Here is a 24,236-nt window from a genome sequence, read left to right on the forward strand (position 1 = left end):
GTAAGTCCTTGGGGATAGCTTGTATAGCCTTAGAGAGTCCCCTTGCTCACCTTGCTGTCTTTGTCTCCTTAGGTGTCGGAGGGCGGCCGCGAGATGGAGAGAGTGTGATGGAATGCTGAAGTAGTGCTAAGCAGGTGAGTTCAGCGCGGCGCCGTAGGAATGCGAAGCAATGCTTCAAAGACTTCTGTCTTTCAGCTCCATGGCGAGATGGATCAGGATTCAGGTAAGGATTAAAGTTAAAACTCCTGTTCTAACCTTTATCCTTCTTTTCTTCTTGTTTCAGGAGTCCCAGGACTGAAGCGGCCGTGGCTGAAGACTGGAGCTGCTGAAAACAGGGTGAGCGTTATGCTGCAGCAAGCAGAATAACGCAAAGCACGTGTGGCTGTCCGGGCGTGGTTTAAATAGTCTTGGAAGAAGTTCCAGGTAAGTATTCTTTCACAGCCCCACCCAAGTAACAAAATAGTCCCTTCAGTAAAATAGTCCCTCTTAAGCCTCATTTGGCTTGAGTCTTCATGCAGCATGGTCTGTCTCAGGTGAGTATGCAGCATGGTCTGCTTCAGGTAAGTTATCAATAATGAGCCTGGCGCCCATGGCGCCATGACTGACTTTATCTTTATGAGCCTGGCGCCATAGGCGCCAGGACTGCACCCAAACAGCCCCTAACTGGGGCTTTTGGGCATGCTCCAAGTGGCATGATGCAGATATCCAGAGAATGATGTGAACAATTCAGAATGGAGTGACACTGGCCAGTTCTGGGCCTACTTCTGGTAGGTTCACTTCCTTAACTATTGCATGAATGCACTTATGGAGGAAGATTGCTGGCATGGTTAACACATGAATTATTAATTGACATGATTAATATTACTGTATTGCTATGTATACTTTTAGTATTAATTGCTGATAGTAAATGGATTGGTGTTTATAATATTGCTGAGATTAAGTGATTGTATTCTTAACTGTTTTAATGTATTTAATTATGTGTAAAGTTATAATTAAATTGTTCTGTCAACATTTTTAAACAACGAAATTAAAAGCAAGAAGAGAAATGTAGCGGAATCTGGAAAAGACAGAGGCATGTCCTGGGGAAAGTGATACATTAACATTATTTCATGGTTGCTACAGCCTTTTGCTTTCTGTGGCTACTGGGAATGAAACACCAGCGCAGCCTTAGGCTTTCACAGACACTTTAACTAAAAGAACCTGAAATTGGAAAGAAATGCTAGTGTGTACCTGCTCTGTGGGAGAATGCACTCAAAAGCTGAATCCAGAAGTTACTATGGAGAAGGCAATATTGGATTGCCGGCACTGCTTGCTTAGGCAAATGGAGGCCATGCTATTCAGCTGCCATTGCACTGGGATACCGGGTAAACATTTCTCCTGACCCCTCACAGGCCGGACCCCTCTTCAGAAGATCATTAAACCGGCGCATGCACTTGTCTGGCGTCAGACGCAGCAACAGTACAAGAATCGGAGCCCTCTACAAAAAGAGCGCTGCAGGGGAATGAACATTCGGTTCCTCCTGTTCTTCGAAGACAAGGAGACTTTCGCCTGTGAGCGCTCATCTCCCCACAGAGCGCTCAGTAGGCAGGATCTGGGAGCTATTGCCAAGAAGGAACTAGCCCTGCTCGCTTTGATAGGATTAAAGATTTGGGATAACTTTCGCTTTGGAACATCCACGTGTCCTGAGGTGTGGCTGTCATCTCGTGTCAGCATTAGGAAAGGAACATCGTTATTGCCTTTCCTTTCCCAGTTGCTAATCCTGTTATCCGGCGAGCACATACATAATATGAATGTTGCTCACTCCACAACATGGCGGAGCAGGGCCTCGGGATAGCCTCAGCAAGGTGATGCTCTGACTGCTGGACCAGTGTCCTGGAGGTTGGCGAAGCGACCCTCGAAACCATGCACTACCAGGGCAGTTTCATCGACTCCACTGTTTTGCATTGTATAGCGGGAGGTAACTTGTCCGACTTGCCCAGGGGCGCTCAAAACAATGAGGCAAACACGAGAGAAGGGGGTCAACCTCGGAGACTGGACTTCTGCCAGAGAGTGTACGAGCTGGACGACTCCTTCGGTAGCGGGGCCCTTGCTTTTAATGGGGTGGTACCGTCACCCTCGCTGAGCCGGAGTGAAGAAGAAGAGACGGATGACGAAGGTGAGTTGTCCCCCAACTCGCTTCTGAGAAGACCCAAAAGGAAACGGGTGATCACTCACGCTCAACGCCAGGCCGCCAACGTACGAGAGAGGAAGCGGATGTTCAACCTCAACGAAGCCTTCGACCAGCTCAGGAAGAGAGTGCCTACGTTTGCCTACGAAAAAAGACTGTCCAGGATCGAAACCCTGCGTCTTGCCATCGTGTATATTTCCTTCATGACTGAGCTCCTGAGCACGCACGAAAAGAACGAGGGGAAAGGACCAGGGTGACTTGAAGAGAAATAACTTCAGCCAGAAGCTATTACTTGGCAATGCACCGCGGTACATACAACGAGCTCCAGGCCAGCCAGGCATTGGCGGACCAGGACGAGCTCCCACGCATGTTTGCTTGTTTTGTAAATTAAAACCTGGATGGCATTTATTTGAAAAAGATGTATTTTGGACAAAAAGGCCATTAATAAAATAGGCTTCATTGTAAGTATGGCTGCACTCAGCACTTGCAGGTTACAGTGTCTAGAGGACTGTAGTCGGGCACTTGCAGTTTTAGTTTGTGTTACATAGATAGGAAATATTTTTCTATGACATGCTTTTATTTTCAGTCAACCCACGTTTTGTGGTCCCACATTTCCAAGCAGGATTCTGGTAAAATACTAATTTGTAAGTTTTCATGAAACTGAATGCTGTTATGGAATATCAAACATGATGCGTCACTAGCGTTCCTACATTAAACACGTGCACTTTATAACTGTACCCTCTTAGATGTTGCTTGTCATTCATGTTTTCTTGCTTGTCTGAATTTCATGGCTAACTAAATGTTTCATCTTTGTTTGTGAATTCGAAGCATCCAACGCGTCACTTTCACTGGCCCCGCGATCATCTAGTCTGTTACCCTAAGCATCCAACGCGTCACTTTCACTGGCCGCGCGATCATCTAGTCTGTTACCCTAAGCATCCAACGCGTCACTTTCACTGGCCTCGCGATCATCTAGTCTGTTACCCTAAGCATCCAACGCGTCACTTTCACTGGCCCCGCGATCATCTAGTCTGTTACCCTAAGCATCCAACGCGTCACTTTCACTGGCCGCGCGATCATCTAGTCTGTTACCCTAAGCATCCAACGCGTCACTTTCACTGGCCTCGCGATCATCTAGTCTGTTACCCTAAGCATCCAACGCGTCACTTTCACTGGCCCCGCGATCATCTAGTCTGGTACCCTAAACATATGATTTCCGAGATATGTTTGAATGGAAAATGAAATGACACATTGATATGGAATCAAGCGAGTGTATATTTTATAACGAAAACTCCCTGCTCAGAATCTTGCGCGCATAATACGAGAAAAAACTGCATCTTTAAAAAGAATGATTTGGGGAAATTGATTGCTGTAAAACATGTTCTCCTTAACATAAGGGCTAACATTTGCTCAATTTTCACGGGCATTGATGAGGTAAATGTTCAGATAACTTGAAACGTGAAGCCCATTGTATGCCCTATGCTGTCGTTAGTCTAAATTTGACAGAATGCCGGCTTTCAGACTGTATGATCGATCATCTGTTTAAGGTGTGAGGGCAATCCAAGCAGCCGAAGAAAAGCAGACCATCGCACGAGATCCGTTACTTTAACAACATAACAGGGGCATCGAAGGCCCAGGGTCCCTTTAGTTCTTTCCCTCCGTGGCGCAGGGCTTCCTCTGAACTGCGTCACGCTGGCTAAGAGCAGAGGAATGTTTGGCAAAGAGGCCGTGTTTGTTGTCACATAGCTGCTGGAAGCCCCGAGGAACCCCTGCTCTGCTGCCTTTGTGTCAGCCTATCTCACACCACTAATTGGCTTTTGATAGCTGTGGACGCTGCCCTTATAGCTGCAGGTGGGGGAGCTTAGACTTCACAGGGCCACGTTAAATGCAAGAAAAACTTTAATTATTTTGGCATTATCTGGTAATGCCTTGGAGGTCACTGTTACAAAATGCGCAGTGCCTTTCTCGAGGTGAGGGAACGGGGCACGAGGAACAATGGTAAAAACTTCACACACCAGGACTACATACATGTGTATATATCTGCCTTGGCTATTTACGCTTTAATCTATCTTTAAATGCATTTCCAAAGATATATCAGTACTCTAAAAATGACTGGCTTTGGGCTTGGATGGGATGCTTGCATAAAGTTCAGACTATTGTGTCAATCACACATTGTGGTTACTTTGCACTGGACGACATGGGAACACACTCAGCAATACTGCTATGACAGGTGCCTTGTTTTGCACACGTGTGTTTGTAGGACGTATCGTATTTGCTTTTGGCCTTGCTTCTGAAAATGTTCTGGATACTAGCAGTGTAACTGCACAAACAAAATGGCATTGTCAAAGTCCTTGAAAGAAAATGCCACCTTAAACATTGGCAAGCGCAAGGATGTAGAGTTTGTTGATAGGATTACTTTGGCCATTTTCCCGATAGTGGCTCAGAGGCCACCATATGCAACGGAACTACCATCATTCGACAGCTATTGACATGATAAGTTCTGGTCCTCTACTCACATCACATTGCAGCCATTGATACCACGTGCAAGAGATTGCAACACATGTCCAGGTACTGACACATTTGACAGACTTTGCCATCAAAAGAACAGGTACATTTTCCTTCGACAACTATTGTCAAAAGAAGCCTTGATACTCCATTGTGTTATTCAAGAGGCGTTATGTCATTCATGTCAGCCTTACCAAAGAGAGTGCATTCTCATAACAGAACTCTTAGGCCTCAAGCACATTCCCACCTGGCACTAAGCGCGTATGTGACGTCGCGCACACATGTCCCGTCCTCTCCTGCCTAAAGGGGGATATGGGTAAGGGAACACAAGGTTGGTGTAGGTGGTAGAAAGCTGTAGGCAAAGGTGGCAGAGAATGAGAGTCACGTGCACGCTCCCGCCTAGTGCTGCTTCTGAGTACCAGTTAATGTGACTGATTCAATGTGCAAAGAGATGGCAAAGGGTGTGTCATGCCTCAGGCAGGATCGAGGATGCTTGCCTGGGACTGCAGACAGGTGTGCTCTGCGTGTCTCTAGGAAGGTCTCTCCATGCTCCCACCTACAGGGGAATGTGGAAGTATTCACTCGGTGTGCTGTTTGGGGAAGCTCTTCTCTTCAAGCACCGTTTCCTGATTAGTCATGTTGTGTTGGGCTGTTATGCACCAAAACCAAACCAGGTACTGGCAACATATGCACTGTACTCACACACATATCATCTTTTCAAACAAATGCCCAGATATTCCACCCAGTTGCAAGGTGTTGACAATGTTTGCCAGCTACACTACCTTGAACAAGTGTGCCAGTATTTCCTTGAAACTCACATAATTGCATGAGTATTGCCATAAAAAGAAATCCAAGTAATCCCATCGTTCCTAATATTGTCACCATGTGACCATTTAATTACTAATTTCCTGGTATTACAATCAAATGCATTCACACCTTGCCAAGCGTTGCCCTCAAAACCACTGGTGTTCACTCTGCTGTCAGGTATCATCATCAAAAGTCCAGGTACTCACATTTTGTATTTTTTTTATTTATTTGAACGTGTATAGCACACAGCGGTCCTGGGGCATCGTGACGCTGTTACAGAATACTTGCATGGTACAGGCTTGCGTCAGACCAACAACAGACAATGGTGACACATGTGAGAGAGTATATGTACCAAGGTTAGCGTGGAACGGCAAAACAACCTACAGAATGATGCATGCTACAAAGCATTGACAGATTACTTGAAAAATTTAGTTTTAAGCATTTTGCGGAAGACTGTGTAGGACTTTTCATCTCACATATTCAACATATGCCAAGTACCAACACCATATGCCACGTGCTCACACCATATGCCATATTATGCAATCAAATATTGTAGTACTTAAACAATTTGCTAGGCATTGCGCTTCAACGTTCTATGCGCTCACCCCATTATCAGGCAACCACCCCAATAATATTTACCATCCTGTATTGGTACAACAATGTAAAGATCACATTATGCATCTAACTACAAGGGACATTCTGATGGGGTGAGTGGTATTTGGGAAAATGGTTTAATAGTGCATTATAAAACCAATTTCAAGCTAGGATACTTACAGTTTAAAACTGGCCTATACCCAGGATTCTCAAAAATGGACTATCCAAATATAGTGCTGAGGATGTGCTGTGTTAAGGTGTCACATTATTGGAAATGAGCAGGTCATATTATTCTCCAAAGTGTCGCGCACATTCCCAGGGGGCTGTACCCCTGGTTAATGCATTACATGCTCCCAGCATCTAGGTGGGTGCTGGGAGTGCACTTCACAGTGACAGGCCCTTAAAAGCCCTAACAAACAATCCATCTCTGTTTGAGGGATGGGACAGCAGTTGAAAGGAAAATCATGACAGGGTCAATAATGAGCCTGTCATGAATTGCGCACACTCCTGCTCCTGTAGCAAACAAGAGCTGCAACATAGGAATCGTTGCTGCATGTTTTAAAGCACATCCCGTCTGTTAATATAAAATGTGCTCTAAAACGTGCTCACATAAAGCTTGAGTTGGGCAAGTGCGAGGGGGGTGGAATTTGAATGTGAAATTCAATGATGTGCACACTCAAATGACCTTTGAGAATGAGGCACATTTTATTTTGGTGCAAATAATGGCATACACCAGCACGCCTCGAGGTTCGTGCCAAATTATTTTTGTTGTTGGGAATTTCCCCAAATATGCACACCTGTCAAGCATAATTCAAATAAGGGAGACAATTCGTTTTACCATTTTGGAAAAGGGGGATATTTGTGCACACCTTGAGCAAACAATGTCTGTAAGGTCTGAACAGCAATGAAACTTCACTTTTCAGGATGTTTTGAAATTGATCGCAACGTGACTTTGTTGCACTTTCACGGATAATTTATGAGCTAGTTGGCAATTGTGAAAACAGAAGATATTTAAAATGTTTTCATATTTTACTGTCCACCTAATTATGGGTCCTCACTTGATATTCCTGAATTTTCCAAATGCAGAACATATTCCAAGATTATGCAAGGAATTCCTCAATGGAATTTTGCATATATTGACATCTTTCCAAAGGTGGTGGTAAACATTTTCGCCACTACCTAGCATGTAAAAAAAAGTATTTTTCCATTTAAGTGAAGGGAAGTGCTACTGCACGCTCTCCCTTATTGCTGGTGCCAATAATGTAAACATGTCCCACAGAAAACATGTGTTTGCATTTTTTAGGCAGTTGATTTTTTATTAGGTAATCTAAGGTTCTTGGTATGGTTGCAAGGGGTACACAACATAGAGAGTTGTTTTAATCCAGTATTCGTGATGCATGTTCCATTGACGTGAGCGCCTTGTTGAATCAAGAGACACTGAAACAATGGGCCTCATTACACGGACGGCGGTGGACCAAGGTGCTATTTGCACCTTGGTCCATGCCGGTAAAATACCGGCACCGCCTTGGTGGAAAGGGGAATTACCGCCCTATTCCAAGGTTGGTGGGGCGGTAATTCCCCCTTCCCCCATTGTCCTTCCCCATTCCCATTTTTACCCCATAGGGCATAATGGGAACGGGGAAGGTGCTAATTACAGCACCGCAAATTGCGGTACCGTAATTAGCTCCCTGGTCCCTTTGTGGGTTGGTTTTTAACGCCTGCAAAAAGCAGGCGTTAAATTCTCCAACCCGCAAAGGGACCTCGTAGTAAGGATTTACCGGTACCGGTAAAATACCGGTACCGGTAAACCCTTACCGCCTACCGTGTAATGAGGCCCAATGTCTTTACAGTGCTGATATGCCCTGCACTTTCTATGCTCAGGATCATGTGTGCTGCATGGTTTCTACGCGTTGGAACGGCTCAGTATGTTCAGGAAGTCTACCTGGATGCTGCGCAGTGATCACGAAGTCACAGAACCAGGGATCTTTCATGATCCATCTATAGGTAGCAGGTGGACATCTATAAGTAGCAGGATGTGCTCTAGAAAATGTAGTTCGAAGTGGACACAATTTAAAATAATGTTTATATGTGCCTATACATACATCTATTGTATTTATGCAATGCAAGCCTAGCTTGGATTGTATAAATACAATAGATGTAGAAGCAGTCTAGTGGTGTACATATGTTTTGCACCTAGGGGGTTATAAGTGCAGTACACCGGCAGCACATGTAGCTGGAATGGGTAGTGTGAGCAGGGAAGTAGGGAGGCCGGGTGGGGCATAAGTTGAGTTGAGGGGAGTGATCACCAAAATGTGAGATGTTCTATGAGTGGTAGGCTCTTCAGGTCCTTCCTGAAGTGTTGGCTGGAGGTCCATCATTATCTGTGCTGAAAAGGCCTGTTTCCTTGTTTTTGTACCTCGCGAAGTTCCTTCTTTCCAATCTGGCAATGTCATGGATTCTTGAGGTAAATCGGTCACTGCAGAGGGTGAGCTTCTCAGCGAGATATGGCAGTGTTTTCGTAGTGACTGATTTTTAGATGATACAGGCTGTTGTGAACTGCATACTTGCTTGAAGGGGAAGCCATGGCAGATACTTGAGGATCTGGGTGAGATGGCCATATTTTCTTATTCCTATGAAGAGGCTTGCTGAGCATGCTGACAACTGTCCAACATGCTGCAGCAAATATCCTCCTTTCAAAGGGTCCAAGGTGGCATCTGGGACATCTGCGAGGAGGGTGTTGCATCTGCACAGGTGACAGATGACCAGGGCATGAGCAACTGTTCTGAAACTGAGGGTGTGGATGAAAAGCTTGACATGCCAGAGGAGTGTAAACTGGCGCAGTGCTGTTTGGCTCTCAATGGCTTGGTGGTTTGAACGAAAGGGCACAGTCAATGGTAAAGCAAAGTGATTTTAAAAAGTTGAGTGATGAGGTGTGTATCCATCAAGCTTCATATCAGTGTGCCAATACTTGGCTTGTGCATTCCTGAAAGGGATTCTTAGAAATATTAATTGAGTACTTCTTGCTTGGAGATTCAGGTAGACACTTGATATCCAGGCTTGGATAAGGGAGAGACAGTGCTCGAGTCACTGGATGTCATTGATGCAATTAATCCATAGGTAAAGGTGTGTGTGATCTGTGGTTTGGTGTATCTTAACATCAGTGTTGTCAAGGAGATCCTCCAGAGGCTCCATGTAGAGTTTGAACATAACCGGGGACAGGATGGAGCCTTGTGGAGCTCTACAGAGTACTGGATGGCATTAGTATGTGTTGGAGTCCATCAGTTAGAGAAGTAGGAGGCAAACGACTGGATGACATACTGAGCTGGGTCAAAGGCAACACTAGATTTCTCACTTTATTTGCTGTCACGGCAGGGTGATTTGAAGTGCTGGAATTGAGAAAGGACACCACTTCAGTTTTTGAACAATTCAAGCAGAGGCTTCTCTAGGCCACTACACTAGGAGCTTTGAAACATGATAAGTGGCTATTAGAAACATGTTCTGGATATTGTATTCTTAGATTTGGAATGAGTCCCTGATCCTTAGGGAAACATGCATGATGGTTTCATTGGGTTTTTAGAGAAACAATGATTTAATTTCTCAAAACTGCTCTGTGCGAAAGGTCCTCCTAGCTCCCGTTGACAGTGTAGTAGTATCTTATAATCCACTGTATTGTATGATGGAGGCTTGAAAATGAGAGCAACCCTTTTTGTGTGTGTTATCATCCAGAGCACTGAAGCGAATTTCCCAGACCTGCAGAAGTGTTGAGGCTTTCCCCTGGTGGTTCTCAACCCTGATTGCAGTCTTCATGTAAGTTATTGTCTTTGCTATGTTTCACTGTTTGAAGTGTTACACACATTTCAGTATCTATGCCTTTACATCATTTACATAGCAATGGTTAGTAGTTTAGGTATGGCCGTTTTTCTATATATCTTGAATCGTTTTTCATGGTTTATCAGTGGTGTGATGCTGGTATCATTTTCTTGGGGAAGTCACAGATTGCTAGCTTAAATAATGCACCCTAAATACAAGTGTGTTGCTATCAGCTAGTTACCCGATATTTGCAATCCAGTTTTCTGTCAAGTTTGAGGTTGTCTAGCCACTTGTTTAACTATTTATGTATTCGTTCTGAGTTGGGCATGTTCTTTTCATTACTGCAGTGGCTAATGTTCAATTTTCTCATAATTTCAGGGTATTGTTCTCATACTATCGCCTCAGTTGTATATGTACCTTAATAGCCTACTTGAGAAGCAACAACGTTTTGTGCAAAGTTCTCTGATGATATTATTTTCATAAACCTGTCTCTGATGATGGATGTCTGCCTTTTTCCTTTTGTTGGTGGTTTGCAATTCAGGCAAGAGAATTGCCAGAAATTAAGAGGTCTCAGATCAAAATAGATGACATATGGAGAGATTGTCGTGCAGGACACAATATGTATAAAACCAATCCAAACTTTTATCATCTTTGTGCTTAGAGCCATACACCAATTGGATGACTCCCAGATTGGTAATATTGCTCAGCTCTTGGGTATATTACAATATTTTCTATTTTAAAATGGAGTTCTCTGCAACCGGCAGCCTGCTGCCTCCTCGCTTTGTGGAGTTCTTTCTTCATTGTATGGCGCCTCCTTCCTCCCTCATGTGGATTTCCAGTTGATTGCACTTGATTGCCTGGGACTGCAGAGAGGCGGAAGTTGGGTGAAGTGGCCGAAGTTACAACTCTTACATTTATTTTGTTCCTGTAGCATTCACATTGCCTCTTTGCATAAAGTCTGTGAGAGAGCAGGATGTGGAGCGTGGCTTCCTGTCTACATAACCCCAGTTGCGGAAGTGAGGTGAAGTGGTCAAGGAGGATCAAGGAGGGTCAGACAAGGAGGGCACTACCTAATCCTGCCTGTCTGCACCTGGCCTGAACCTCTGGTGGGTAATCTTGCACCCCTATTCTTCCTATGGTTTATGCTTTGAGAAGCAAATGTCTAATAGCTTCTAGTAAAGACTCCAACATGCCTCTCTTTGGGAACCCGCTGTGGCCCAATGGTGTCAAACTACGAATCCTGGACTCCTGCCACTTCACGTCTGTTGAGCACTATTGAAGGCATTATAAGCAACAGTGACTCGATTGAGTTTAGGGTGAACAGTGGAAATGTGACAATTGCACCACTTGGCTCACTTGACTGCTCAAGCAGGGTGGGGGGGGGGTCAAACTCCCCCATAGTTCTATCAACATCTTGTTCTCCTGCCCATTTGTATATATCCGACCTTATGGGCCATCCAAATGGGGATATGATCTCGGATGTGCCGATTTTGGCATCATTTCTCTCCCACAAACTCTCAAAAAGGGTTCGCCTATCAATAGAGTTGAGGCCAAATGTACCTTCCATTTTGAATAATCGTGAGGAGGTAATCCTTCAAGGCAAAAGCAAGATTTTCAGCTGCTTGGTCACCCGCTGCTGTGTGGGTCAATTGCTCAAGAGGCGTATGCGGTACCTTGCCGCAGCTAGAACCAGTTGAGTTATGTAGCCCTGCCATAGTCACATTTGGTGATCCACGGCACAATGTGCAAGACTATTTGCCATCTGTTCAAGGCTCCCATATCGTCTGCCAGGGGCCTCATCCTCGCCCAGGTGATGGCCCTCACAATTTAAATACATCTGGGCCTATTGAGGCATCAGAACATGTTGTGGACCCCTTTTCCTTTCCATGTTGTCTCAGAATCTGAACACAATGGATAGGAGCTATGATAGCCTCACATATGAAGGATGAGAATTAATGTAATTTGTGAAGGATATGTGCAGATAATTATGCTTTTTTGAAGGGCTTCATTATGGCAATGGATAAGCGTTCCTGTCCTGCTGTAACTCTGGGCTTTCTAGGAAAGTTAAGCCCTTTGAGGATGCTTTGTGTGTTCCTAATGGGCCCCCGTGTTGGCACATGACGCTCTAGCAGGCACACGTGTTGTCCCTGTATTGAATGAGGAAATGGCAACAGCACCTGCTTCTGTAGAACGATTGAAACCTGATGAAGAAGTTGGAGTTACATTGGGTTCTCCCCCTAGGAAGAGAAAAAGGATTTGTTTTTCAGTAGTCCTTTGGTAACAGATGCTGCAAAGCTCCCAATAAAGAAAATTGCAGCATTTGGGGGTGTGGTTTCTTCTGTTTCCAGGGGTTTCATTCTTCCTGACTTGTCTGCATCATAGTCCAAGGCTATAAAAAAGGCAAATAATGTGTACTCGTCTAAACCTAGCAAAATGTACAGTTCAAGGACATTTCTCTAGAATATGATATTGCAGTGCAGAATTTTCTGCAATGGAAATCCAGCGCTGTTGCTGGTATATTATCTGCTCCCCTCCCTGAGATCCCCAAAAATTTGCCAAAGCTGTCTGATCTTGGGGGGGCTAAGAGCTCCCAGGTGGGGTCCAATCAGGGGGAAACCACTACATTGAGACAAAGCCCTATTTTACCATGTTTAATCCGACCTGCTGTTGTCTTTACACATTCATGGTGAGGAAGAGGAAAGCGTGACCAAAGTGGCCGAATTATGATTTGATGATTCTGCAGAAGAAGCTGACCTCTTGGACACCTGCCTCCTTTTGTCAGAAGGGGTGTCTTTGGCAGAGATACTGGCACATCCTTCAACAATGCATAACATCTTTACTCTGACAAAGTAGCCAACTTCTATTTCCGACCAATTTGCCCCGAAGTAGCAAACTGTGCCTGAGTATATGATCCCCTCGTGTCTGGGAAGAGTGCTATGACTAAGTTGCATAAACATGGGGAAGAAGAGGTGTTTGGCTTTCTGAGGTTGGAACATCTGGTTTGTACCCCAACGTTTTACCATTGAACAGGTCAAACATTTTTAAATTTTTATCAGATATTCCTGTGTTAAGGGTGGTTTATTGAAGGGATATACTTTACATTGACTTTCCGGTGGAAGATAGAGTGGGACATTGTGCAACACTATATCAGGTATAAATCTTTATTTGATGCATTGATGGGGGAGCGCGGCTCTTTGAGAACCTTGGGGTTTGACTTTTACAAGGACATAGTGAAGGAAAATAAATTTGAGGATAGGGCTTTGCTTGTTTCATTGCCTTTATGGCACGTAGGGTCCTCCATCCATCAGTCAAGAATAGTGGCGCCAAGTGAGGGGCCTGATGCAGGAAAAGTGTTTTGAATCTCACTTCTTGAAATTCCAGGGGCTCTCGTCATTTTTTAAAAGTAGATAATGACCCTTTGTTGTTAAGGAATTTCCATATAATAAACCTCCAAGAGATTTGGCTTAAAGATGCCCCAGTCTTGGATGGATATGTTGCGAATTTCCAAGAAGTTTTTCTCACCTGGGAGTCTGATTGCAGCAGGAGTGTAAATGAGTGGTTATTGTTAAACCTCTGCTAGGATCCATCTTTCCTGCGGTGTGAAGATTCTTTGGGACGTGCAGAATCCTTCTTTGAGTATTGAGTTGGTTATAACCGGGATGAGAACATTTTACTGGTGGGAGATTTAAACTGTTATTGTGGCAAGGATATGGCCTTAGCAGAGCGCAAAAATAAACTGTTGTCAGTTACAGGTGCATAGATGTAGCAGCATGGATGGACGTGTTGAATGTATGGGACTTATATTGTGTAAATGTGTTGCACGCTGAGGGGGACCCCCTGTAGGAAACCTGCTACTCCGGCTCAAGCTCATCCACCGATGACTACGTGTTTGTTTCTCAATCACTGTTGGATATTTGTGTGGATTTTAAGATCTTCGCCACAATTCATAGTGATCATTTTCTGCTGGTGTGCTTCTTTAAGTGGCAAGATAGGAAGGCACCCACTTCACATGTAACAAATCTGATAGTTAAAAACGCAGGCACCAGGGTTAAGTGGAATAGATGCCATATATTGAAATTAAATGGGTTTCTAAGAAACAGTCTGGACAGGTCACCTGATGCAAGAAATCGAGAAATCTTCTCAATTTATAATATGAATAGCTACATTGGCAATCATGTTAATTCATTGGTACCCAGGCATAATAGGTCTGTCTCTTCTGGGACAAGTAGACTTTATGTAATATTTGATGATGTTATTCAGGAATAAAACGGGCCCACAGAAGGATGCGTTGTGATTTACAGATGGCTCCTGTGGGAATTGATTATTATCAAGAAAAAAGGAGATTATTACTATTTTTTCAGGGTGCCCATGTACACAAACTCAGGGGAGAAAGAATCTTAGAATTGATAAGATTAATGGAGACAGGTGCCTTATGGAGTCTCCTTAACGGCACGTCAGAGGTACAGGACAGTCTTCAGATAAATCCCATAGGGGAAGCGATCTGGAAGGATTTCATACTTTGATTGTATGGCGGAGAAGAGGCTGTTGTGTTGAGTCGACCCCATCGGAGAACCGGGAATTGGGAATTCACTGTGGATGTGGCCCACCTCAAGTTTTTGATTAGGAAAGCAAAGTCTTCCAGGGCAGCGGGTCCCGATGATTTATGGGCAAATATCCTTTGTATTTTATTTAGGAATATCCTTAGGACTAGAGAAATCTGTGTCTCATGGAGGAATGCATTTGTTGTCTCACTATTAAAGATGGGTGATAGGCTATTAACATCTAATTATCGGCCTATCACCCTTCTTGATGCCAGTAGTAAGATCTTTGCACAATTTGTACTGTAGGTCTTAAATGATTGGTCCAACAAGGACAGTTGTATTGATCCTATGCAGTCAGGTTTTTCCAGGAGCATCAGTACTGTAGTGAGTGGCTTTACGTTGTCTATGCTGGTTGATCACAGCAGACAGAGAAAGATCCCGCTGCATGTCTGCTTTGGAGTTCTGACTGCAGCATTCAACAGCATTGACAGAGAAACTCTTTGGAGAAAGTTGGAGTTTGGGAGATTCCATGTCATCTGCTGGAAATTCTTAGGCTTCTCCACATAGATTTGGGTGTCCAGGTTTGCCGAGAATGCCAGTGGCAGGTTGTCGGGGCAAATTTGCACACAATGTGGAATGAGGTAAGGGGAAAGAGTGCATCTTAGCTCTGGCGCTGTTTACTCTGTATCTTGCTGACCTGGGCTCTTGTTGGATGGGGTGGGATTCTTTCCCCCCAAGGATTAGCATGACGTCTCTCCTATACCACCTGTGTGTCGATGATTTGGTCATAATATTGGCCTCCAACGTTCCTTAGAAAAATTCTCAACTTTCACGGATTCTCATGGCCTGGGGATTATTCCTCCCAAAACAAGGATTATTGTGAGTGGAGCCAAATGGCATCATCGTCCTATCTCTTCATGGATGATAAAGGGTTTTACCTTGGGGTGATTTGTGAGGGACCGGAGGGGGGTCTGTACTTCCGCTCTCTATTTGGTAGAGGAGAGGCACAGAGGACCCCTGCCAAGATTCCCAATATTTTGGTACGTGGTCGAGCAATCAAGGCCTAACTTCTCAGGAAGGTAATGCGGGCTAGTTCTTAAGTACAGTATAGTACCCAAGCACCCACAAAGGAATGTCCACACACTGTATCGGTTAAAACACAGTCTTTATATAATTAATATTCAAGTTTATATTCAATATCACGATAAAGCACTTTGTACTCGGTTATCTATAATGGCAAATATATACAGTTTCTACGTGGTACCACAATTACTATTGGATCTCTTTAAAGTGCATCAACAGTACGGTTAAATGGCACACAAATCAAGTCGTAAAGGAAACCAACAATAGAGGAAAGAGGAAAGCAGTTGATATGAACAATTGGCAGAAATACTGGTCACTACCATCGAACACAGCTCTTTGTGGAGATCCCCCCACCTGGGCAACCTGTAGAATAAAGATACAAGCCCAGTCCATATATTGTTCACAAGAGACTTCCCAATAGTTCTGCAACCCCAAAGCACCTGACGTTGTAGCATTCCTCGTAGGGGAATCAATGGCCCTTCTTGAGTGCCCTACCTTTAAGGCAGAAGTCACGGGTCGTCGAACGTCCGACGGAGAACAGGGTGAGCTACGATGGTGAAGTGGCAGCTTCGTTCCTAGCGGTGCTTGTTGACGGGGAAGCATAAACGTCCTGCAAGGAAGAGGCGTGCTGGGCACCTCAGTGTCGTTAGTTCTGTACTGAAAAGAGTTTGAAGAACTGTGGCCCAGCAAGGGCGTCAAGTCGTCAGCGTCTCTGTGGTCTTTAGGTGGCGGGAAACCCACTGGCAGATGCTCCAGGGAGCGTCGACGGTCAGGCCTTCTCCAGCAGGATACAGCAGAGACGATGCAGAAGAGAGCGTTCTTGGATTTGAAAGTTCTTAGGCAATTGGGAGCACGGCGTCTCCGGTCGGCAACGGCGGTCGTCGACAGTGGCGGACAACAGTCCGGGCGCTTCTCTTTGGGATTCCGCAGCAGTCCCCATCTTAGGTCGACAGCCTGTCGAAGGTCTGTCTACCAGGCAGCTTTGGCAAAGATCAGCTGGTGAACGATGGTCCCTCATAGCTCGGGAAGAGGGTGCCTTACCAGGTCCTCTCTGTGTCAGTCCTTGGAGACACAGCAGCTTTCAGATTGTGAAGGAGAGCAACAGCAATTCTTCTCGTCCAGCAGGGGCTTCAAGGTCAAGTTTCAGTTACTCCAGTTACTCGTCGTAGTGGACTTCAGCTTCTGAACATGATTCCTAGCAGTGAGAGGTCCCCAGATATACTGTTGATCTCCCATTCATTCTGCTGGGTCATACTCAAGCATCCAATCACGGCGAAGGGCATTCATTCAGGCAGGCAGCCAATCAGGCACACAGTTCGTTCAAGCCATTCACTTCTCTCCAGACACTCACAACAAGTTACGTGTATTGGGACAAGTGCCCAGCCATTCAACACTCCACACTGAATTCATACATGTTTCGGGCAGGGCTGTCTCAGAATGCGTATTCGTCAAACACTCCATTCACCCAGGTCCCACCCACAGGTGTACCCACAACATACGGTCGTTAGGAAGGCTCCAGCCAGTCTGGTCAGCACTTCCCCACACTACCATATATGGAACTTCCACCCAACAGCCAGTCAGTGGGAAGGGACAAAGTCTTGGCTTCCCGTGACTTCGGGAAGATCAAGGTAACAGGCGATGGAAGGCAAGAGGTCACGAGGGCCATCTTGTCTCCATCAGGAATCTACCGATTCCAATGACAGGGCCTGGGCATCCCAAAATGGAGGATGCTCAGGGCACCAGTCAATTCAGCACGGAGATGCCACCAGCCCGTACCCTGTTCTGTGGACCACCCACAGGTGCCCAAAAACATACACTAGGGGCAGATGTTTGCACCCCTACCCATGGGTGCCATAAGGGTATCCCATTGGTCCGTTCACCAAACCCAAAGGAGAGAGCTGCACCGCCAGGAGTCCCACATGAACTAATTCCCAGAAAACACGACAGAACACCGGATAAAAGGCAGTAAAGGACAAGGATACGGAGGCCCTGTCCCTCCGATGCATTTCCAGCATCACAAGAGTGGAGAAGTATTCCTATTTCGGTTTCGTCATCCATAGGGTTATGTTATGTTAAGTGTATTTGTTAAGCGCAGCTAAGACCCATGGGTGTTTTGGTGCTGAAGATCCAAAGTCAACCAGAAAAGCCACTACAGAAACAGGAGAGTGGAAAAAAAAACCTAAAGGAGTTAAACAAAAAAATATGTCTTAGGTTTTTTCCTGAAGGGCACATGCTTGGAGATAGCCCCACAAGGATAGCAGAAGAGAGTTCCAGAGAACTGCGGTCGCCACTGAAAAAGCCCAACACTTGATTGTGCCTCTATACACCCGAGGACATGGAGGAGCAGAAGGGCAGTGGAGCAAAGACTGAGAGAAGGGGCATATTTAACAAACATTTCCAGAAAATACACAGCTCCAGAGCCATAATAGGCACTGTGGACAAGACAAAGTGGTATAAATGTAACCCTGTCCTCCACAGGGAACCAATGAAGGTCCCATGACACCTGAGAGGTATAGGCACATTTAGGTAGGCCAACAGCCAGATTACAAAGTTTGGGTTGGGAGAGAAACAGAGGATTACATTAATCCAGGATGCAAGCAATGGTGGCAGAGACCACCTGAACACTTCATATTCTCTGGAAGGTAAGCCTTCATTTTTCTCAAAACTCTGGTTTTGAAAGGACAAGCATTGCATCTTGCGTTAATCTCTGCTTACATAGAGAGTGTCAAGGTACCCTTGACTCCCAGATTCCTTACTGTGAAGAACGGTGTGGGCAGTGGGCCGCAAGAGGCAAGTGTACATCTGTCTACATTGATCTCATGAAGAAAAAATGCAAGGTTTTTTCAGTGCACCTAAGGTGCATTATTTTCAAACCTGACATGTTTCCTTTATTTCCGGCCTTCACAAGATTATGCCGGCTTTGCTTTATGACATCAAATTGTATTCACTTCCCTCCCATCCTAATTGGAATGTTTTGGAGGCTCTAATATGGCGCAACCCTCTGGGCCTTTCTTGGGGTGTTCCGGCTGCCATGATCAGACATGATCTAGGCCTTCTGTCTTTGAAGGTGGCCGTGGACTGGAAACTGTTACCCCTTAGGGGTAAGTTCTATCATCCTCAGCGTAAGTTATTATTTTATAAGTTAAGGCTAATTCGAACTTGATTTTCCACTTGGGAGGGGGAAGTAAGGCCTATTTTAGCTAAGCTTGATCGGTCATGCAATCTGTAAGTTAGTGATTCAGTTAGAGTTAAGAGAGCACTTGATGAGGGTGACTGGATAACAACACTGAAAAAAGTTTCTAACTATTCCCTTGTGCGACAGATAACAAAAATTCCTAAACTGCCTTTTATCGCGGAACAATATGTGTTGAAGTTTCCTTCTCCTATTTGGCAAACTAAATTCATGACGTTTTGGTTAAATCCATGCACCATGTTTAGTATTGGGGGCTAGAATTGGGATGGAGAGAGACACAAGGATTTGCAGATGATGTTCTGTTGATGGTGATTATGAGACATTGTTCCATCTATTGCTGCTCTGCCTAAGTACGCATGTCCTGGGTACCTTTCTCTGTTTGTTTCTGATTTGAGGCTCTATGATGTGGAGGCATTTTGGTTACAGGCTGTATCTGACCAAGGGATATCTTTGAGTTTAGCTGTGTTGCGTCGTTTGGATGGAATTCCGAAACTCCTTTTATAATGTCTAAATCAATTTATTTATGTTATTTTGTAAAATTATGTATTTGTTGCTGTTGCTTTTGGTCCCTTTATACATGTTCTTGCATTATAAAGTTGTGTAAGGTTTGAGAACTAATAAAAATCATATACACACAGAAAAATGAGTTTCCTTATATTATGAGTCTTTTAGTGGTTGTCTCGGATTATGCATTAGTTAGTGCCATTAGCATGTAATTGGCTTTATAATTCAGTCACTGGTATGTTATCACTAAGGCATGGAAGTATCGGCATAAAGGATGACTTTAATCATTCAGTGTTCAAATGACTTGCAGAAATGTGTGCTGATTTTTTAGCATTGCCTGTATGTTCAATGAGTCTCACTCCTTCACCTAATTTGTTTGTTATTTTGTTGCTACATTTTTCAACCAGATCAGAGTAACATGTTTGATGTGGTAAAAACTGGTCAGCCATGCCTCTGTCAACTCAGTAAAGCCAAGATATAATCTTTGAGTAGATTGTACACTTTTGGCACATTTGTCATGTTCCTCTCTCCCATTGGATTAGAATGGGTTCATAATCTTTTTTAGTCAGGTCCAATGTACTAGAGGTCCACTGACCGGGCTAAAGAGTTCCTACATCAAGTCTGCCTACCTTGATGCTGCATTGAGTTCCCATGCATCTATATTATTATTATTATTATTATTATTATTATTATTATTATTATTATTATTGAAACACTTGTGTATAGGCGCGTTACAAATGCCATATCATATCATATCATTATGTTATGTTATAGAGCGCAGACCTAGATTCGGAAGCAATAGAATGCTTTACAATCATAGGGGGAAGAACATAGTGAGGGAAACAGACATAAAAGGGAGTGAGGACTTAAAAACAAGGGAGGGGGTTAGTGGGCAGTTTGTCAAAAAGGGTTTTAGAAGCAGAAGAAACAGTGTGGATCAGATCACCAAATGTCAGGCAGGGGGAGTGGAGTTTGTGGGGTCATATGTGTTGGGGGGAGCCATTCCTAGAAGAGGAGGGTTTTGAGCTCATTCCTGAACTGTAGAAGTGAGGGAGCAAGTCTGACATTGATTGGGGGAGGTTGCAGAGTCTTAGGACACAGACAGAGAAGGCATGTCTTCGGGTTCTTTCTTTCCTGCACTGGCAGAGTTCAAGTATGCACATGCCTTTACTTCTGGTGGATCCTGTTGGGTGTCCTGACCCACGTTTGAGCTATCATGCTGCAACATTTGGTGCTGTGGGCTTAGAAAATCCAAGATGGCCAAAAAGCCCACATGTGCGCCAGAATCCAGGAGAACCACGCAGTTTGTGCGCACACCAAAATGGTTACCTAACTTGCCACCCACCAGTGTAAAGAAAGATCTTTGTTAAAAAAATCCACTGTTACTAATATCAAAAAGTTGCTGAAATCGTGGCTCATCGGACCACTTTAAAGATTCAACCCTTTTGTGGGGTTCCACATAACCATTTTACTGTAAGGTGCCCCATCAAAACAATGTTAAGCAAGGATTATTTACTACCATGTAAGAACCATTCCTGTTTGGAATGCATTAATCCAAGAAAGATCCCAAAAATGGATGCAGCACCAACAAAATCCTCAAGGCGGCGCTAGCGGTCTAAACTCTGACAGGAGAACTGAGTGCAGTTGCTGACAAAGGAATTTGACTCAGCTGACTTCAAAGGCTGCATTTTAATCAATAATTAGCCACCTGCTGTTCCCAGAGGCCAGAAGCCTGGGAAACCCTCTCACCTCAAGAGATTCACACCACAGCCCAGGATATCACATGGTCATAATAATCAAATGCAAAGTGACCCCCTGGTCTGCTGACCCCAGCCTCCTGGAGACCACACAATAGGCTCTTGCACCTGAATAGAATATGTTGATTTTGACTGTTTCCTGTCAACAAAGGCCTGCCTGCCAGCAGAGGCATGGTCACTGACCCACCCAAGTCTTGGAGGCGGACTCCAACACTCTGAGAACTGAATTGAAAGCAAAATATATATTTTACAGAAACACTTATAACTCTTTGTAATCAAATGACAGGAATGTATAACTTTGAGAGCCTTAATTTAAAAAATGTACCTTCGATTCAAGCCCAAACTCCAATTTGTGTGATGTTCTGGGGCAAAACCCCGCTATTTATTGACACCACATACTCTGTGTTTAAGCTAGAGATATGGGAATTTACTGGAGTAGGTATGGACAGCCTGTGTATATGTGTATAACTTTTAATGAAGAACCAAGGTTGCATAACCCACTAAAATTGAAAATAAGTTGCCATTTTTGAATGCAAGCCCTCAGGAAGAGCAGAGTTTGAACAGAGTATACTTCATGTGATATGTGATGGGTGCATGTAATTTTAAACAACTGTGTATCTGTGCAATATGTATTTGAATCAAATATAGATTTGTGGGCAAACTGACCAGGGGAGGATCCTCTGACCCATAAAACCTACAGCATCACTCTGACTCACATTTCCTTCCCCCAATCATGGGAGAGGGGAGAATTGGGCCAATGACAAGTAGAAAGGGGCAGGCTTAGCTAGGCCCAGGTACACACCCACTTTCAAAACACATAAAAAGAGACTGCTGGGACAGGTAGAGACATTCAATTCCATTTGCTGCGGAGCATGCTGACCGACGACTTCACATCCAGAGATCCTACACTTAGACTTCCAAGCTAAACAGAGACTACAGAACTTTGAACCAAGAAGGCCCACTGCAAGCAAAAGTATTTGTCAGCAGGCCCAAAAATCATTTGTAGACTATTCACAGCCGGACCCAGCTGTTGATTCTGGCCTGAAACCCTGTGCCAGAAAGATCCAGAAGCAGTGCTGTACCAAGAGAAAGCAGAGCAGTATCCAGAACCAGAGGCCAGAGATCCAGAGTGACCCAGAACACTGTTAGCAGAACCAGAGAGCTGACCCAGATCACTGTGAAGTGCCGAGACCAGAACCGGAGTCCAGTCCAAAACCTGACCAGATCCGTGGCGAGGCCTATTTAAAAAATATATTGTGAGTACCTAGCAGAACTGTGCAGAACCAATCTCTTAGTTAAAATAATCTAATCCAAACTATTTTAATCTAACCAGAACTGCCTCCTAACTGTCACCTGTCATTTGCAAAGCTGTCACCTGTCATTTTCTAGCTGCAAGCTGTAACCTGTTGCTTTGAACTTTTAAAATTTCAAATCCGAAAAACAACCTTCACATAATCGTTCATAACTCCGAAACCGTTCAGGCAAGGAACTTGATTTAACTTTCCCCTGAAAGCTTAGAAACTCAGCTTTCCAACAAGCCTAGAACCGACTTCCTACTCCTTATATGTTCTCCGCAATCACGATTCACGCATTTGCGAATTTTGCCGCGATTTGCGATTGGGCCCGATTTCTTTACTTGTAAAAAGATAGCTGCTTTTGCCTGAACTGCTAAATTTCGTTTGCCTCTTAAGAACCATCCCTGAATCATTGCTAGAGTGAGCCTGAACTAATATTAACTAGATACCACTCACCCTGAACCTCCTGAAGGGAATTAAAAGCATTTTCAGCATATTTCTCACTGCATTGTCACCATATTCAAAGCATTTTGCCTGTGTTTCAAAACTCCTATCTGTTGTATAAGCTGTTGAGGGGGAATTGAACTGAATTCTATTTGATTACATTCCTAAGAACTGTGTGCTCTCATCTTCATCTCCTTACATTGCATAAAGGGGGGTGAATTGTCCAAGAAAGTGATTACATTGTCTTTTGCTGAAATCCTATCAAGTTATTTTCTGTACTGCATTTTCATTCCACATTGCATCTATTTGAAACCCTAAAAGTATTGTTGCTATCTTATCCATCCTATACCCACTCATCATTGATTATAAAGAAGTGTGCTAGTGCCAGACTATCCATTATTGATTACTGCTCAGATTAAGTGTGATATTCAATTATTAATTCATTATAAAAGTGTGATATATATATATACTGTTAAATTTTTTTTCAAATAAAACTTGCAAAACAGAACTACTTCTTGGCTCAGTGGGGTCAGGGGGATTCCAAGAGAGGGGTGTTATATAGGGGTAGTCATCCAGAACTCATGAACTGGACATAAAGATATATCAATAAGGGTTTCCATTCAGTATCCCAGACTAGGCATTGATTTAGCTGTAGTGTTGAATTGAATCCTTTTACAATCCTAGGCCTCCAGAGATGCTGAGGTTCTCAACGAAGTAGATTGGGGACTTCAGGGTGACAGCCTTGTAGATGAAGCAGCAGGATATGGAGATGAAAGGGGCTTGCAGCAGGAGCCAGTGCAATTCGATGATGGTCAGGCTGATGTGGTCGAATTTGCATACTCCTTTTATTAGTCTTGCTGCTGCATGCAGAACACATCTCAGGGGTGCCAGGATAGTTACTGGAAGGAACCATTTTTATTCTGGTATGAAGGGTTTGATTTTCCACAGGAGAGAAAATTGGTACCAAGTGTTTTTTGTTTTCCTTCCTTATCAGGCAGTCAGATAGCACAGTGAGCTTAGCGCTCGCTCTGACAACTGTGCGCAGCCTGCTGATACAGGTTCAAATCCTGGCAGGGCCAACTCAGTCTTTATCCTTCTGAGGTCGTTACATTGAGTACCAAGAAGTGGGATAATGATTTCAACTGTTAGCTCAGCGCTTAAATGCCTGCAGGGTTTGCAGCCCTATATAAAATTAGATATTATTATTATTTTTTATTGTGAATTAGTTTATAACCATTTAACACATTGATTTGTTCTGTTTCTTCATTGATTGTTCGTGAGATTTCTCTATTATTATCTCTTTTGCAGTGATCTTTGTTCCTGCCTTCCATTCCGTGTTTTCATCTAGATCATTCATGATTTTTGTTAAAAAGTTAATTCCATCACAAGTCAGTCCTTTCCTTTCACCTCCGAGAAAGTATTGCCACCATTTGACATCTGTGGAGGAACTTCCGTTTTTACCTTTTTCTCCACAAATCTATTTCTTGGTTCTGTCAGTGCTTGACATTTCATCATCAGGTGCCTGACTGCTTCCTG

General features: G+C 44.0%; 1 protein-coding gene across 1 annotated transcript; it reads left to right on the top strand.

Annotated features, from left to right (window-relative positions):
* Window positions 1-1,479: 1,479 nt before the first annotated feature.
* On the top strand, window positions 1,480-2,883 carry FERD3L (Fer3 like bHLH transcription factor). The gene has a single exon (XM_069646752.1). The coding sequence runs from the start codon at window positions 1,903-1,905 to the stop codon at window positions 2,422-2,424; it is 522 nt and encodes a 173-aa protein (XP_069502853.1). The 5' UTR covers window positions 1,480-1,902; the 3' UTR covers window positions 2,425-2,883.
* The last annotated feature ends 21,353 nt before the right edge of the window (window positions 2,884-24,236 follow it).

This window comes from Ambystoma mexicanum, chromosome 2q (assembly GCF_040938575.1).
Source record: "Ambystoma mexicanum isolate Mex_15411 chromosome 2q, UKY_AmexF1_1, whole genome shotgun sequence".
Lineage (NCBI taxonomy): Eukaryota > Metazoa > Chordata > Amphibia > Caudata > Ambystomatidae > Ambystoma > Ambystoma mexicanum.

Bases quoted from the DNA above. Each gene is read 5' to 3' on its own strand.
- FERD3L (XM_069646752.1), top strand. From the start codon at position 1,903: ATGCACTACCAGGGCAGTTTCATCGACTCCACTGTTTTGCATTGTATA.